Source organism: Prionailurus viverrinus, unplaced genomic scaffold, assembly GCF_022837055.1.
Source record: "Prionailurus viverrinus isolate Anna unplaced genomic scaffold, UM_Priviv_1.0 scaffold_40, whole genome shotgun sequence".
NCBI lineage: Eukaryota > Metazoa > Chordata > Mammalia > Carnivora > Felidae > Prionailurus > Prionailurus viverrinus.
In genome coordinates this window covers 4,220,635-4,234,787 of record NW_025927608.1, presented here as the reverse complement: position 1 = coordinate 4,234,787, position 14,153 = coordinate 4,220,635, and the positions used below count along the sequence as shown (strand labels likewise).

General features: G+C 58.8%; 1 protein-coding gene across 1 annotated transcript; it reads right to left on the bottom strand.

Annotated features, from left to right (window-relative positions):
* Nucleotides 1-457: 457 nt before the first annotated feature.
* On the bottom strand, nt 458-7,023 carry CRABP1 (cellular retinoic acid binding protein 1). Its single transcript, XM_047846707.1, has 5 exons — nt 6,911-7,023; nt 6,660-6,792; nt 5,948-6,126; nt 3,889-4,002; nt 458-763 (listed from the first exon to the last, which is right to left on the bottom strand). Exons 2-5 carry the CDS (start codon nt 6,727-6,729, stop codon nt 713-715), a joined length of 414 nt encoding a protein of 137 aa, XP_047702663.1. The 5' UTR covers nt 6,730-6,792; nt 6,911-7,023; the 3' UTR covers nt 458-712.
* Between the last annotated feature and the right edge of the window lie 7,130 nt (nt 7,024-14,153).

Here is a 14,153-nt window from a genome sequence, read left to right as displayed (position 1 = left end):
TCCCACATGGTGGGTCTCCCTCCCAGGCTATAGCTCTTCTGGTCTGGGACCCCTGTCCCAGGCGCAAGGGAGTAATGGCTCCCCTACTTCCAATCTCAGTGCTGCCCTGTCCTTTGTCGATTCCCTTCATCCTGTCCTTGTAGATGCCTGTGTAAACAGTCCCTTTATTCTGAGCTCCCCTCAATTAACCTTTTGAATGTGCTCCCCCTTTCCTGCTGGGAACCACCAGTATACAGACTAATCCAATTAGAAAGCAATGCCGTGAGGTCCCAGCACACCTGGACCTGTAGTCCGGACCCAGGTGGAGGGGGCCCAGCTTCCACCCCTGCCGTATGCACCCGGCACGGGACTGGGCGGCAGGCTGAGGCTGCAACCACGACACAGAACACGTAGTGCTAAGACAGCAGGTACACGGTAACCCCGTGCTGAAACTGAAGAGGCAGTTCAGAGACAGGAAAAGCCTTGAAATGTGGCCAACCAGTTTAATGACTGACAAACCATGCGATGCCAGACTACGGAGCGCCAGGGACTCAGAGGTACAGAGGCCTCGGGGCGGGGGGGGGGGGGGGGGAACACTACCACACTGTCGCAGGGAACATGGGGTCACCTAACGTTGATATGGGGCAAGGGAAGGTCCACTGGCAGCTCAGACCTATGACATTTCTCAGGGAACATGCACCCCACCCCCAAAGCAGCAGGAAGCCGGCCACCTTCACTCCCGAACGTAAATCCTCGTGCAGACCACGTCATCGGCGCCAAAAGTCTGCAGAAAAGGAAAAACCATCAGAACAGATGCCTGTGAAAAACTGTTTAAAGCATATCGCTAATAAGGCCGCTTACTGCCCTGTTAAAAACTCTTGGTAAGAGACATTCAATTTCCTGTGCCATGTGCTCATGCTAACGGCCAAGGTCTTTTTTTCTTCTGTTTTTCTCTCTTAAGCTCCATGCTGGCAGAGAGGCAGCTGGGGAGCAGAATTGTGCGCAGTTTTCCTTTGTTTCTGAAGCCTGTGAATGCTGACTTAAGAAATGTTTTGGTTTTAAAAATTAAACTGAAAGCGGGGAGAAGTCATATTGGACGTTTCAGGGGTGGTTCCGTCTTCTCAGGAGAGCAAGGGGCCAGGACAGCTGTAGCCAGTGGGGGGGAGGCAGGGGGGAGACGGGGGACAGCTGGGCAGGACAGCATTGGAGGGTATAAAGAAGCTTCCAGGAAGTGGCTGCCCACACTCAAGTCACCTGCAAGCTAGAGAACTGGTCTGAGCAGCAGCGGATTCCAGACCCCGCTCTGCAGCACATGGCTGGGAAAGCCGGGCACGCACGTCCCTGCCTCCCTTGCTGGTTTGGAGTGGGAGGGGTGGAATAGAACAAGATGACCCCAGAGGCTCTTTCCAGCTAAAATTCTATGGCTCTTTGTTTGTTTACCTGTTTGCTATGGGGAGGGCACAAATCGCTCCACAGTCAGAGATTTTCCTTCTGGGCCCTGAGATGGTATCACTCATAAGTTAAGTTTATCTTAACTCTCCCCCAAAGTAGCAGTTATTCACAGGCCTGCCTCCTGGGCTCTCACAAGCGGTCAGAACAGGGAAAGCAGTATGTTTTAACAAAGAAAACAAAAAAACAAAATTCTCCAGTCTGAAGACCTGATGTGGGCATGTCTGCAGACATACACTTTTCGGGGGGGGGGGGGGGCTCCTATCTCTCAGATTCTCAGAGGGGCCTGAGGCCCCAGAGAGGCTGAGAACCTGGATAAACCTGGGCCTTCAGGTCTGGGCCCATCAGCTGACTGTGAGATGGCTCTCAGGGAACACGTGCTAGGACATTATCTTGATGTGCATTTCAGGGAAATACCAGTTATGAGTGACACTAAGGAAGCAAATGCCCATCACCAACTTCTTTTCCAAGTAGGGGCTCCTGGTCACATGGGCATAGCTGTCCTGTGCTCCCTGCTCTGGACACCTCCTCCATCTGCAGACAATTCTCTGTCCGGGGAAGGAGGGCAGGGGGCCCACCGAAATTCACCTCTAGATGTGCCGACCTTTCAGCTCTACGGCCACGGAGTGGTTGGGGGTTTGACTCTTTCCGCGTGCTGTGACCACCCTAGCATCTGACCCCTCACCCAGGCCAACAAGTGGCTTCATGATTCAAGAAGCAAATTACATTTCCAATCACATCTGGGATGTCTTTCTCAGCCTGCAGCCATGCTGAAAGGTTCCTGAAAGAAACTCTAGAATGTTCCGGAGTGGTCTGAGGGAAGATACTGTTTCACAGAAGGCGGCTTACAGCCCCAGGGGACAATTTGCTGTTGGCACTGGAAAAGCTTATTTCAACTTAACTAGGATAATTTGCCTCTTGTTAAAGAGACAGCATCTCCCTGCATTTTGGTTTATTAATGATAACAAGCCTTGAAACAAAAGCCCGTATTTCAGGTCTCAGATGCCAAGAATTCATGCTCCCTCTGAGGCTCATGGTCGTCGGCTGAGCCAGAGAAGGACGCACAGCGGAACGGGGCGGGGGTGGGAGTGCTGGAGTCCTTCCAGCAGACCGTGCTCTGGCCGCTGGGATGTTACAAGGTTAATAAAATCACACTTTCTTGTACAGCAAACCGGCCGGCCCTCAGCCATGCTCCAGAACTCTGGAGGTCTTTGCTGGCTCTGGTACCGGTGACGCTTTTGTTTCTTCTTCTCCTAAACTCCCATGTGTCAGCCTCAGATTGCTCCCCCAACCCCATCAAGTATTCCTTCCCTGGAAACAGCATTAACCAGGTTGCAAAGGAAGCCAGTGCCTTCTCCAGAAAAGCAGAAAGTACTTGGATCATTGCGGGGGAAGGACAGGAGAAGCCAGCTCAAGCAGCCTCAATGAAAGTAGTAAAGACAAAGATCAACATGCAATTTCAGGGCTGAGGGCGACACCGGGGTCACGTGTTAGTGGAAGGCCTCATTCTACAGCTTGGGAAGGGAAGGACCACGCCCAGGTCACACAGGGTGGCTGTCCCACTCTGCTGGCTCCCTACCCAAGACTACAGGGTGACATTTGCTAAGACGGGCCGAGGAGGAGCTGTCTTAGAGGGGAGATGGTAACAATATGCATGATAGAGAACAAAGGGGGGGGTGAGGCAGTGCGGGGTGGAGTTATTTCAGGGAAAGCTTGGTCTCTTCTGAAACATAAAGAGACAGTGACATGACCATTGCCCTGTCCTCCCCGTCTTCCTTTGCCTCCAACACCGAAAGTAAAGGAGAAGGAGGTGTGTGATTAAACTACAGGGGTTTCTAACTTGGCCTCACCAGGTACGTTTTGTGTGGCCAGGAATGTTTAAATTGTTTTAATCTGAGTATCTTTAAGTTGAGCCCACCTTTTCCAGTTCTAAAGCCCCACTGCCACACTGTCACATTTGCACTCGGACACTCCCCGAATTAGCATTATGTGCGGGGGCTCCCTAAGGCCAATGCAGTTTATAAGTAAGTCTAGGGGTAAAAATGCTCTCAAAGGCTCCCAGTGCTGACGTATTAAAATTCCTGAAATCTTTCTCCGGCAGCAAAATGGGGGATGAGGAGGGGGAAGGAAAAAAAAAAACAACAACTCTTCTGCAGAGTGAAACACCCTGCGACCTCCCAGAGCCCAAGCACTCTGGCTCAGAGCGAGCCACCGCGTCGCCATGGGGATGCACAGTGCGGCCACTGCAGCCTGCCTCTGGCCCTGCTCTGCCTCTGCACTGTGCTCCTCCCACACGTAACAATGATTTCCTCTGACTTAAACTGTCACCTCAAGCTTTCCGCTCCAATGTTAACCCAGGGCAAACGGAGTCCCTCTGGGTGAGAGAGGATCGCGTTCTCACGGCCCACTGTGGGCGTCATCTGGGGACTGCGGGCTCGATCTAAGGCCCAAGCGCCTCACCAGGATGAGCTCGTCGTTGGCCAGCTCGCGGGTCCAGTAGGTTTTCGGGCCGTCGCCCTCGAGGAGAGTTTGCGTGCAGTGGATCTTGTTTTCATTCTCCCAAGTGGCCAAACTCTGCGGGTGGGAAAACCATTAGTGACATTAATTACGGTCTTGGCAGCAGGAGCAGAGACAACAATGAACACCAGAGTCACTGCTGTGGAGAAAAGCAACACATGGTCCCTGTCAGCGGGGCACGCAGCCCCGTGCTGCACCCTGTGGAGTCCAGATCCAGAGGGCTGGTCACGGATTTTATGGGGTATAAATATACCTTGTATCCCACCCCTGCACTCACACTCACACACCACTGACCCATGCTTTACATCTCCAGGAATAAAATTAGAGCCTGCAGGGTTTCATTTGTGTCAAAATGGACTAGCCCTGCAAGCAACTGGGATATTAAGGACAAGAACCTTCACATCCGAACTATACAATTTTAGAACTGCCGAGACACCATATTTATAACCACCCCCAGAACGAACAGGCCAGGTGCTCCTCCCTGCACGGTTTTGGGATGACATCTTTTCTGTTTGCCCTCAGATCGCTCTGATAAACCCGGGGATCTCCGGCTCTGAGGATAAAACGCTGCCACTTTCCAGGTTACATCCCTCTAGGAACATGGAATCATGTTGGAGGTGGGAGGTGAAAGGGGCATGTTTCCCCAGTATCTGCACAAAGCAAAATGCTCTACAGCTGGGTAGGGCAGGGGTGGGGGGGGGGGGGGAGGGGGATATGGGATGTGCACATACTCACTTTCTAACTAGCATCTGGGGAACAAAAAGCCCCAACTTTCCAGGCTGTTGCGTGAGCCTTTGAGTTTTTATAGGAATCACTGTCACTGGCAGTAGCCACCAGTGATGTCCCCAACTGAGCCCTGCTGACTGCCAGGCTGTCTCCTAGTGACTCCCAGACCTTCACTCTTACTACCTCTACCCACTCTTTTGTTTTTTACAAACGGTACAGTGACTAGAGGCTCAGATCCTGGCAGCTCCAACCCCGGACATCGTTTTCTGGCCATGCCAATTCTGTGGGCCAAATATTGTCACGTGGGTCACCTCCTGGGGGCTGTGTCTCTGTGTCCTTCTCTCAAACCCAGTGCCCAGAGTCCCACTCTGCAGATCAAATAGGCAACACTCAGGAAAGGTGAAGATCAATTTCTCACTTTCTCCAACTTTTTTTTGTTGTTAACACTGTAATAGGAGGGAGACTTTTTTAAGAAAAGGTAGCAGCAGCGATTTTTTTTTCCATCTGTCCCCCCACTCTATTCCAGAGATCAATGATATGCAATTTTTGCCCATCTAAAAAAGGAATGTACAACCGCTGGCTTCAGTCCGCTGGTTCATCCCTGGGGCCGATATACGTAGAAATACAAAAGTCTTGCTCTTGAGGACTAAGAAAGCCCTTCTCCCCGCCAGAATCTGCCTTGCTTTTGGAAGGATTCCGCCTTTCCTTTAAGACAGCAAGCTGGGGGCCAGAGGGAGAGGTGCCTCCCCAAAAGGCTGCCTAAGCTGGATCCGGAGCGTCCCCGGGGGGGGCCTGGGGACCCGGGGGGGGGGGGGGGGGGGGGGCGCGGGCGGGAGGCGAGCGCTGCAGCTCCACCTGCGACAGGAGATGTGGCGACGGCGCAACCCGGACCTGCGGACCCTGCAGCTACCTCCGCGCCGCAGCGCCAGCGCCTGGGCTCACACCCGCACCCGCACCCGCACCCGCACCCGCACCCGCACCCGCACCCGCACCCGCTGCGGACGCCGCCGCCCGGGGACTCCGGCAGCTCCCGGGCGGCTGCGAGCAAGGCGGGGCGGGGCGGATCGGGGGTGGGGTGGCGTGGCGTGGCGTGGCGGGGTGAGGGCAGACCCTCTCCCCAGCCCAGGGCACCCCACTAGCACAAATCCTCCCTGCAAACAGCCTGTGCGCGCGCTGCAAGGAAAGCGCGCCACAGGCTGCGGCGGCCCGGGGGTGGGGGTGGGGGTGGGGGTGGGGATGGGGGGATCCGGAACGCCGCCCGGCTGCGGGGCCTCACCCTGCACTTGCGTCCGTCCACAGTCTCCTCCTCGAAGCCTTCTCCGACCTTGAAGTTGATCTCGGTGGTGCGCACCGTGGTGGAAGTCTTGATGTAGAACTGATCCCCGTCCTGGCGGATCTCCACGTGCGGCTTGGACGCGGCCGCCACCGCCACTTTCCGCAGCATGGCGTTCACACCTGCGCGGGACCGGAGGGCCGCGCCGCGGGGCTCAGGTCCCAGGGCCGGCCCGGCACTCTCCAAACCCTCCGACCACAGACAGGGACCTCAGGACGGACCCACTCCTCCCCCGACCCTCGCCCGGATTTCCGAGATGAGACGCTGACGCTCGGGGTGGGGGTTGGGGTGGGGTAAGCGGCTTTTCCCGAGCAGCACGGTGAACTCGAGTCTCCCAGTGTAAAGGCCCTGACCCGTCCCGGACTCCGGCGAGAATCCCCCCTTGAGCGGCTCCAGCACGAGACGAGGCCGAACCGTCGGGGAAGGCGCCCAGCCTCCAGCGCTCGTCCGCGGGGCGCGCGGCTCCCGGGCTGCCCTCGCCGGAGCTCTCACGGGGTGGCCCTGGGACGCTCGCTCCCTTCGCCCTCGCCCTCGCCCTCGCCCTCGCCCCGGGGACTCCCCGCTGCCCGGGCCCGTCCCGGAGCCCACCCCCGCGGGTCCGGGGCGCCTCGGGGCCGCTCGCCCTCGCAGGCGCGCACCGACCGCGGCGGCTTACCCAGCGCCTTGAGGAGCTCGTCGAAATTCTCGCTGCTGCGCATCTTCCAGGTGCCGGCGAAGTTGGGCATGGCGCGGGCTGCGGACGGCTGCGGGCGGCTGCGGGCGGCGACGGCGCGGCGGGCTCGCTGCAGCTGCAGGGCGGAGACTGACGCTCTGCGCCCAGCCCGCGCGCCCGAAGTCCCGGGGAGGGCGCCCCCCGCCCCGCCCCCGCCCCGCCCCCTGCCCCGCCCCCGCCCCCCGCCGCCCTACCCGCTACCGAGCTCCCAGTCCGCGGGGCCTCGCGCCGCGGTCGGCACCCCGGTCTCGGTGCTGCGGCCCCGGAGCCCGCTCTCCTGCAGCCGGGGGTGGGCCCTGGGGGCGCGTCGGACGCTACAGCAGTGGCCCCGGAGCGGACAGTTGCCGCAGCGGGGCGGTGGGGAAGTGGGGGAAGCATTGCATCAGCCTCTGTACTTGTGTGCATGCTTGAGAGTAACTATGATACAAAGTTGAAATAAAGTGCGTGGTGGGGCCGTCTGGGTTGGGAGCCGCGCCCTCCCCACTCCCGGTCGTGCCTTCGGGGTGTGCGCAGCCGGTTTCCCACCGCTCCAGTGCGGGGTCCTATTCCGCAACCCCCCACCCCCACCCCCACCCCCACCCCCACCCCCACCCCACCCCCACACAACCCTGGCGCAGGACCAATGGGAGCGAGTGGCGGGAAAGGCCCAGCCCCGCGCGGCCCAGGCCCTGCGCGGAACCCGGGGTCCCGCGGGGTTGCTGGCCCTCACCGTCGTCGGCGTGCCCAGGGCAGGAGGCGGCTCAGGCCGCAGCGCCACCGGACTGCGGTCGCCAGGGCTGGACACGATGACCCCGGAGCCCTAGGCAGGAGCAGGCTGTTCTGCCCAGAAGTGTGGCTCTGCACAGTACAAAGGAAGTCCCCCTTCTCCCTTTGCTCCCAAATACACACCAACCGCGTCTAAGTCCCCGTGGCGTCTCCAGCCAGGGGCACAGACACTCCACCAGCCCTGTGAGCCTCCACGCCAGACGCCGAGGTTTCCTTCCGGTCTCTGTCCGCTGTTCCTTCGTGCCTGTGCCTCAGCCAGCCTGCACGACTCGGGGTTCTAGAAGCCGCCATGCCTCTGCCCCTGAACCCTGTCCCCGAAATGCCCTTCTCCTCTCCTCTCCTCTCCTCTCCTCTCCTCTCCTCTCCTCTCCTCTCCTCTCCTCTCCAGGTCACTAAAATCCATCCTCGTACTGTCTCTTTTGTGACATTCGCGTTCCCAATCAGATATGATGATTTTTCTCTCAACCCACAGGATCCTCGTTTGGCTTTGCTCTTGTTCGGGTTCGTCCCGCCATAAACTGAGCTCGTGCAGTGTAGTGACCGAGTGTTCGTTCATCAACCTGTCCTCTCTCGCTCAAGCTCAGCCAGGTGGGGCTCCATAAATAAGCATTGGTTGGAAGAGGGTGTAAGTGTTGTATAGCCCTGAGGAAGTGGGGAGGGGGCCCCCGGAGGGCTGCAGGAATCTGTGCTCACTCCCTGCTTGAACAGGCTCTGGACCTCTGGAGGTGTCTGGGGTTGGGCTCCTGCCCTGAGGCCCTGAGGCCCTGAGGCCCTGAGGCCCTGAGGCCCTGAGGAGCTGTCCTAGAAACCCACTGAGGGTAGGACAGGGGAGAGAGACCATCCCCGCTGGCAAGAGGTGTGGGCAGGGCTGGCCTTACCGGTGTGAGGCATGTGCAGTCACACAGGCCCCTGTCCTCAGGGGGGCTTGGTGGTTGGTTCAATGCTCTGCAATTGCCATCTTGAAATCCTTAATCATTTTTGGACAATGTGTCCTGCATTTTTATTTTGCAATGAGATCCGCCAATTACGTAGCTGATCCTGAGTGTGGGAGGCAGAGGATAGGCTTGCTACACACTCAAACTCGCTTCACAGAGTCTCTGCTGTCTCTACAGCGAGGGAGCAAAACGGGGGTGCCATCCAGCTAATGCAAGCCTCCACCCCCATCCGACACTGCTCCCCAGCAAGTTTTTTCAAATATGTTTTTAAAGTTTATTTGTTTTGAGAGAGAACGTGAGCAGTGGAGGGGCAGAGAGAGAAAAGAGAGAGAGAATCCCAAGCAGGCTCCATGCTGTCAACACGGAGCCTGATGTGGGGCTCAAACCCACAAGCTGTGAGATCGTGACCTGAGCCAAGATCAACAGTTGGACGCTCAACCGACTGAGCCACCCAGGTGCCCCTAGGCTTTTGCCATCTTAAGACCAGGGCTGGGGAGGGGCTGGGGAGGAGCTGGAGGGGCTGGAGGGCAGCAGAGTTGGGAGTCAGGACCATAGGGAAAGCCCCTGAGGATGAGCAAGGCTGTGGGTGAAGCGTGCACGTGACTGGCAGGTCTTGAAGCAGAGGCAGTGGGTAGGCAAAGGGGGAGAGGAGAAGAGGAGGGAGGAGGTCGTGGTAATAGAATGGAGGGATGGGGCGAGAGGGACCCCGTGAAGTCGTCCACCCTCCAGCTGGGGCTGCCGTGACGGGAAGACAGTGGTTGGTGCATTGTCCAGGCACCAAGGGTGGGAGCAGTGTCCAGGAATGGGGAGGGCACAGCCAGTTCGGCATTTCTGGGGGAAGTGGGCCTGGGTCCTTGTGAGCCTATGGTGCTTAGTCATGACGTTTGAAGGTGGCCCGGAAACACAAAAGGGGCTAGGGCTTCTTAGGAGCCCGAAATCTCATCAGGGGGCAAAGGGAGGGGAGGACAGCCTCCTGTCACTGGGCCTGGGGGACCCAGAGTGAAGAGGGCAGAGAAAACACTGCCACCGTGGTGCCTCTGTGGACCTAGCCTCAGGATCCATTGCACAGTCCCTGCTGGGTAGGGATCCAGCTCAGGCCTGGGCCTCAAACAGGTTGGCAGAATCGCCCTACCCCTCTGAGCCTTCCTGCCATCCCTCATTCCTTCTCCAATTTGACTCTTCTGTTCACCAACTCCTGCCAACCACCTTTCTGAGCTGGGAACTGGGCTTAGATCTGGGAGCAGTGACCACTGAAGGTCCAGATCCTGTCTCGAGGGTCCAAATGTTTAACCAGGGCGGGGGATCCTAAACCATTGTGATCACTGCTGATCGGGCTGCTGGCGCCCGAGAGGCAGGCAGTTGGCCTGACTTGGGTCAGGATGCAGAGCCCATCCAGAGGGGCGTGATCAGAAAGAACCACGTGTGTTGAGATGGGAGCTGTGAAACAGTGCCTGTATTTGGGGGACCACATGTCTTCCTGCGTGGCTGGAGTGCATAGCCTGAAGGGGGTTAGCAGGGGGTGACAGGAGGTGAGCAGAAGCACACGGGGCCACGAAGCAGTGTTCCCAGAGTGGAGGCCCGTGGAAGGGTTTTGAGCAGAGGTGAGCTGTGGTCCTGTTGTCCGTTTGCGAAGCTGCCCCAGCCTCAGTGTCGGGAACGCATGGGAGGGTAACACTGCCAGGGCGCCGGGGGGAAGTCCATGCCACAGCTCCCGGACCCCAGCACGCAGAGTGGAGGTGGGAGGGCACGATGGCAGATGTGCAAACCAACAGCCGGACGCAGGGAGACAGAGAGGACAACAGACAGTGGGGGCCAGGGTTTGGGGCCTGCGCATCCTGTGAGGTTGGAGAGCGTGTGCCCTGGGGCTGCTGGGGCTGCAGGGAGGCAGGCAGAGATGAAGACTGCCATTTAGGAGAATGAGGGAGCCCTTCAGGTGCTGATACACATCAGGAATCTCAGAGGGGCCCTCAGCGTGCGCATCTGGCTCTGGTGCTTGAAGCCCGCACCCGTGGAGCCTCCTCCAGAAGCCGCTTTGGTCGATTCCACAGCAGGTATTGTAAGAAGTGACTTGGTCAGATTGCGTCTTGCACCCGTCCCTCTGGCGGCCTGTAAGGAGGCTGGCGGAGAGCCCAGGCGCTGGCCTGTGAGGAGCTGGATGTAGGTCCAGGCAGAAGATAAATGGGCTGAGCTCGGGGAGGGCCGGGTCGAGCAGTGCCTAGACGGGAAATTGGGAGATCGGGAAATCGGCAGGGCCCCTCATGGCTCCCACAGGGGCAAGTCCATGAGCCCTCTGCGGACACCTCAGGGTCAGGCACCTTGGGATCCAGGGACCCCAGAGTCCAGGCCAAGGCGGCTGTCTTCAGCTGGCCGCTGTTGCCTCTGGGGTAAGGCCAATTCCTGGAGTTTCCTCCCCTGATGCAGATTTCTCAGAAGCAGGAGCTGGGGCCTGGGCCCTCTCTCCAAGACCCCTTTGTTCTCTGCCTTTGCAGACCCCTTGTTTCCAGCTCCCCCCAGGCCACTGACCTGCCTCCGTCCTGGCCTGTTTGCTGAGCTTTGCTACTTTTGCCTGGAGGCAGGCCAGAGCCCCAGCCTCCCAGGGGCCCGTTGGCCTGGCCCCATGCCCTCAGGCAGGCCGAATTCATGCCGGAAGAATGGGGGTCAGAGTTCAGTCCCTGAAAGCTGGGGACTCTGGAGAGGGTCCCGGTGGGGGTCTTCAGGACAGCTCTCTGTGGCGGGGAGGGGGGGGGGGCTGGGGACACTGCTGGGACAATCTGGGAGTTAGCAGAACAGGACAAAGAAGACCTGGATTGTGGGGCAAGGCCGGGGTAGGCGCCCACCCGCCCTTCTGGGCCAGCTTCTTCCAGGTTAACGGAGTGCAAGGGGCACTGGATGGCGGGCGTCACCAGGCCGGCGGCGGTCCTGGCGACCACGGAGTCCCACAGAGGAGCAAACACAAGTCCTTAACAGTTCTTGGCTTTTACTAAGTATCAGGCATGGGAGCAAGGGCTCCATGAATACTCACACATGCAGGTATGGGTTCATCCCTCCTACACCGCCGTCCCGTGAGTACTCACACGCGTACACGTGCATTCATTCATCCTATCCCGCTGTCCCGTGAGTGGCACTCAGTCATTGGTGAGGAGACTGCAGCACAGGAGGTCATCAGCTGGTTGGGACAGATCTGGGCAGTGAGCCCAGGAGGGCTGGCCCCAGATGTGAGCTCTTACCACCCCACTCTGCTGGCTCATCATGCACATGGAGGGGGCTTCTGGCCCCTGGCCAAGCGATGAAGTGGAGCGGGGCCCTCATCCCTGGCTGCCGGCCCCAGGCATCGGGCTTGTGGAGCTCTTCAGGACCTGGGATTTCTGACCTTTGAACCTACGGAGAACAACTCTGCTTAAAACCCGGAGCCGGAGGAAGGGGTGTGGCAGGTCCAACTCTGTCAACCTGGGCATTAGTCCCAGACTGCCGTGGAGAGCCCATTCCCTGTGGAGCAAGTCAAAGCACGGTGAGCCTCAGTGTCGTCCTCTGTGACGTGGAAACGAAAATCCCAGCCACGTCTGCCCTAAGAGGTAAAAGGAACTCCTGAAAACCAAGGGCGGTGCACCCCTCTCAGTCCTGGCTCGTCCACCAGCCCCCATTGGAGTTCTGGCTTGTCCTTGGAGCGATGGTTTCACTCATCCATCAAATATTTATGAAGCACCTACTTTGTCCAAGGGCCTGCAATTCTCAAACTAACCCAAGGGGGTTGTTATTACACCCACTTTATAGATTTGGAAACTGGGGGTTAGAGGTTAAGTGACTCGCTCAAGGTCAAAGAAGTCAGGGTATGAATCCATGATTGTCTCCATCCAGGGTCTGAGGCTCCTAAAAGCTGAGGGGTGAGGCTGGCCCCCAAATTCCATGAGGTGGAGGGGAAGAGAGAAGTCGAGTAGCAAGCCAGCCCCTAGTAAGAGGGACAGGCCCAGGGACAGAGGGACACGGGAGCGTCCACGTGATGCAGGAGCAGGAAGGAAGGACTGTGCCAGGGTCAGGCCGGGAGCCTTCAGGGAAGGGGACACCTAGGGAAGCTGGAGGGCTCTGAGTTTGCCGGGTGAACGTCTCAGACCGAGGCGGCAGCAAGAGCACAGCCTGGTGGCTTGAAAGGCAGGGAAAGGTAAGGGGATGTCCCGTAGGCTGCAGCAGGAGAGCAGGGGTCTGAGAGCTGGGAGCCAGCCTGAGGGTGTCACGGAGGAGCTGGGAAGGCTGCCTCTCCTGCTGGAGGACACCCTGTCAGGAACACCGCTGGGGACACCACCTGAGAGGGACACTGACTGCCTGTCGGGGACACCACTGAAGGACAAGCACTACACGCAGGTGTCGGGTGTCTACAGCGTGGTGTGGGGCCCACCGCGGTTGCTCACTCCTGTTCCTCCAGCCCTGAAGCGTGTTCGTGACATCAGAGCAGGGACCACGTCCCACTGGCCACTGATGCGACGGCTGATTTCCCCCTTTCTAAGATGTGCTTGGCCTTTGTTTCAGTGGTGTAGGTGTAGGTGTGTGCACGTGTGCATGTGTACGTGTGCGCGTCCCAGCCTTTACGTGCCCGTCCCTGGGTGTGTGTGGGTGTGAGCTTGGTCTCTGTTCTGTGTGCGACTCAGTGTCTCAGGCCACGTGTGTCTGCGTGTCTCCGACTTGGGGTCGCCAGCGGTCCTGGTTTGCCTGGGACCGAGGGGTTCCCGGGACCCGGGAGCTTCGGAGGTGAAGTGAGAAAGTCGTGGACAGACCGGGATGAACGGGTCACTGTGCTGTGGTCTGTCCGGATGCACTTGCTCCGTGACTGTGTTTTCTGCGCTTCGTATGCTGTGTTTCCCCAGCTGCAGACTGTGTGTGTCCACGGCGTGTCCCGATCTGTACTGTGGGCACCTGTGTGCTCTGGGGAGTTCTCTCTGCGTGGGCCATGTCTGCTCGGGTCCCCGAATTCTCCCTCCACCTGTGAGCCTGTGTCTGAGGGGGATGCTGCGCTCTGGGGTGGACGCTGGGCCCTTTCCAGGTGACCCTCCCGGCCATGTGTGTCCCTGCTGTGGGTCTGCTTGCCCCGCCGGCCCCTCCTGTGGCTCAGCTGCCTTCTCTCCAGCCCCAAAGCCCACTGATGCTTCTTCCCAGGCTAGGCCCCAGGCCTGAGCCACCGCCACAGTCAGTTTAGCGTCCCAGCCCCTGGTCCTGCAGGCGGTGGTGGGACCAGCCCTCTGAGCTCCTCGTGGCTGGTACAGTTTCCACCTCTTCTCTCAGCACCCTGCACCCTCCACGAGCCCCTCCTCTGTCTCCTTGCTTTCCAGGTACCCCTGTTTCTCCCCTACACCCCATGCCCTTACAACCCTCTTCCCCAGACCGTATTCTTTTAAAAATTTTTTAAATGTTTTCATTTATTTTTGAGAGACAGAGTGCGAGCAGCCAAGGGGCAGAGAGACAGGGAGACACAGAATCCGAAGCAGGCTCCAGGCTCTGAGCTGTCAGCACAGAGCCCGATGCGGGCTTGAACCCACAAACAGCAAGATCCTGACCTGGGCCAGAGTCAGACGTTCAACTGGCTGAGCCACCCAAGTGCCCCCCTCAGCCCCTATCCTTGAAGTCGTACCCCTCGTCTCCCGCTGGCACTTCCTTCCCTGTCCACCCAGGTGGAGTCCAGCATCCCTCCTCTGCCTCCCACGGTCCAGGGTGGGCTCACCACAGGCAGCGGGGGCAGAGGAGAAAGAGG

Coding starts and splice junctions, on each gene's coding strand:
- CRABP1 (XM_047846707.1), bottom strand. CDS start 6,729: ATGCCCAACTTCGCCGGCACCTGGAAGATGCGCAGCAGCGAGAATTTC. Junction 6,127..6,659: donor CGAGCTCCTCAAGGCGCTGG/GTAAGCCGCCGC, acceptor GGTCCCGCGCAG/GTGTGAACGCCATGCTGCGG. Junction 4,003..5,947: donor TGGACGGACGCAAGTGCAGG/GTGAGGCCCCGC, acceptor TCCCACCCGCAG/AGTTTGGCCACTTGGGAGAA.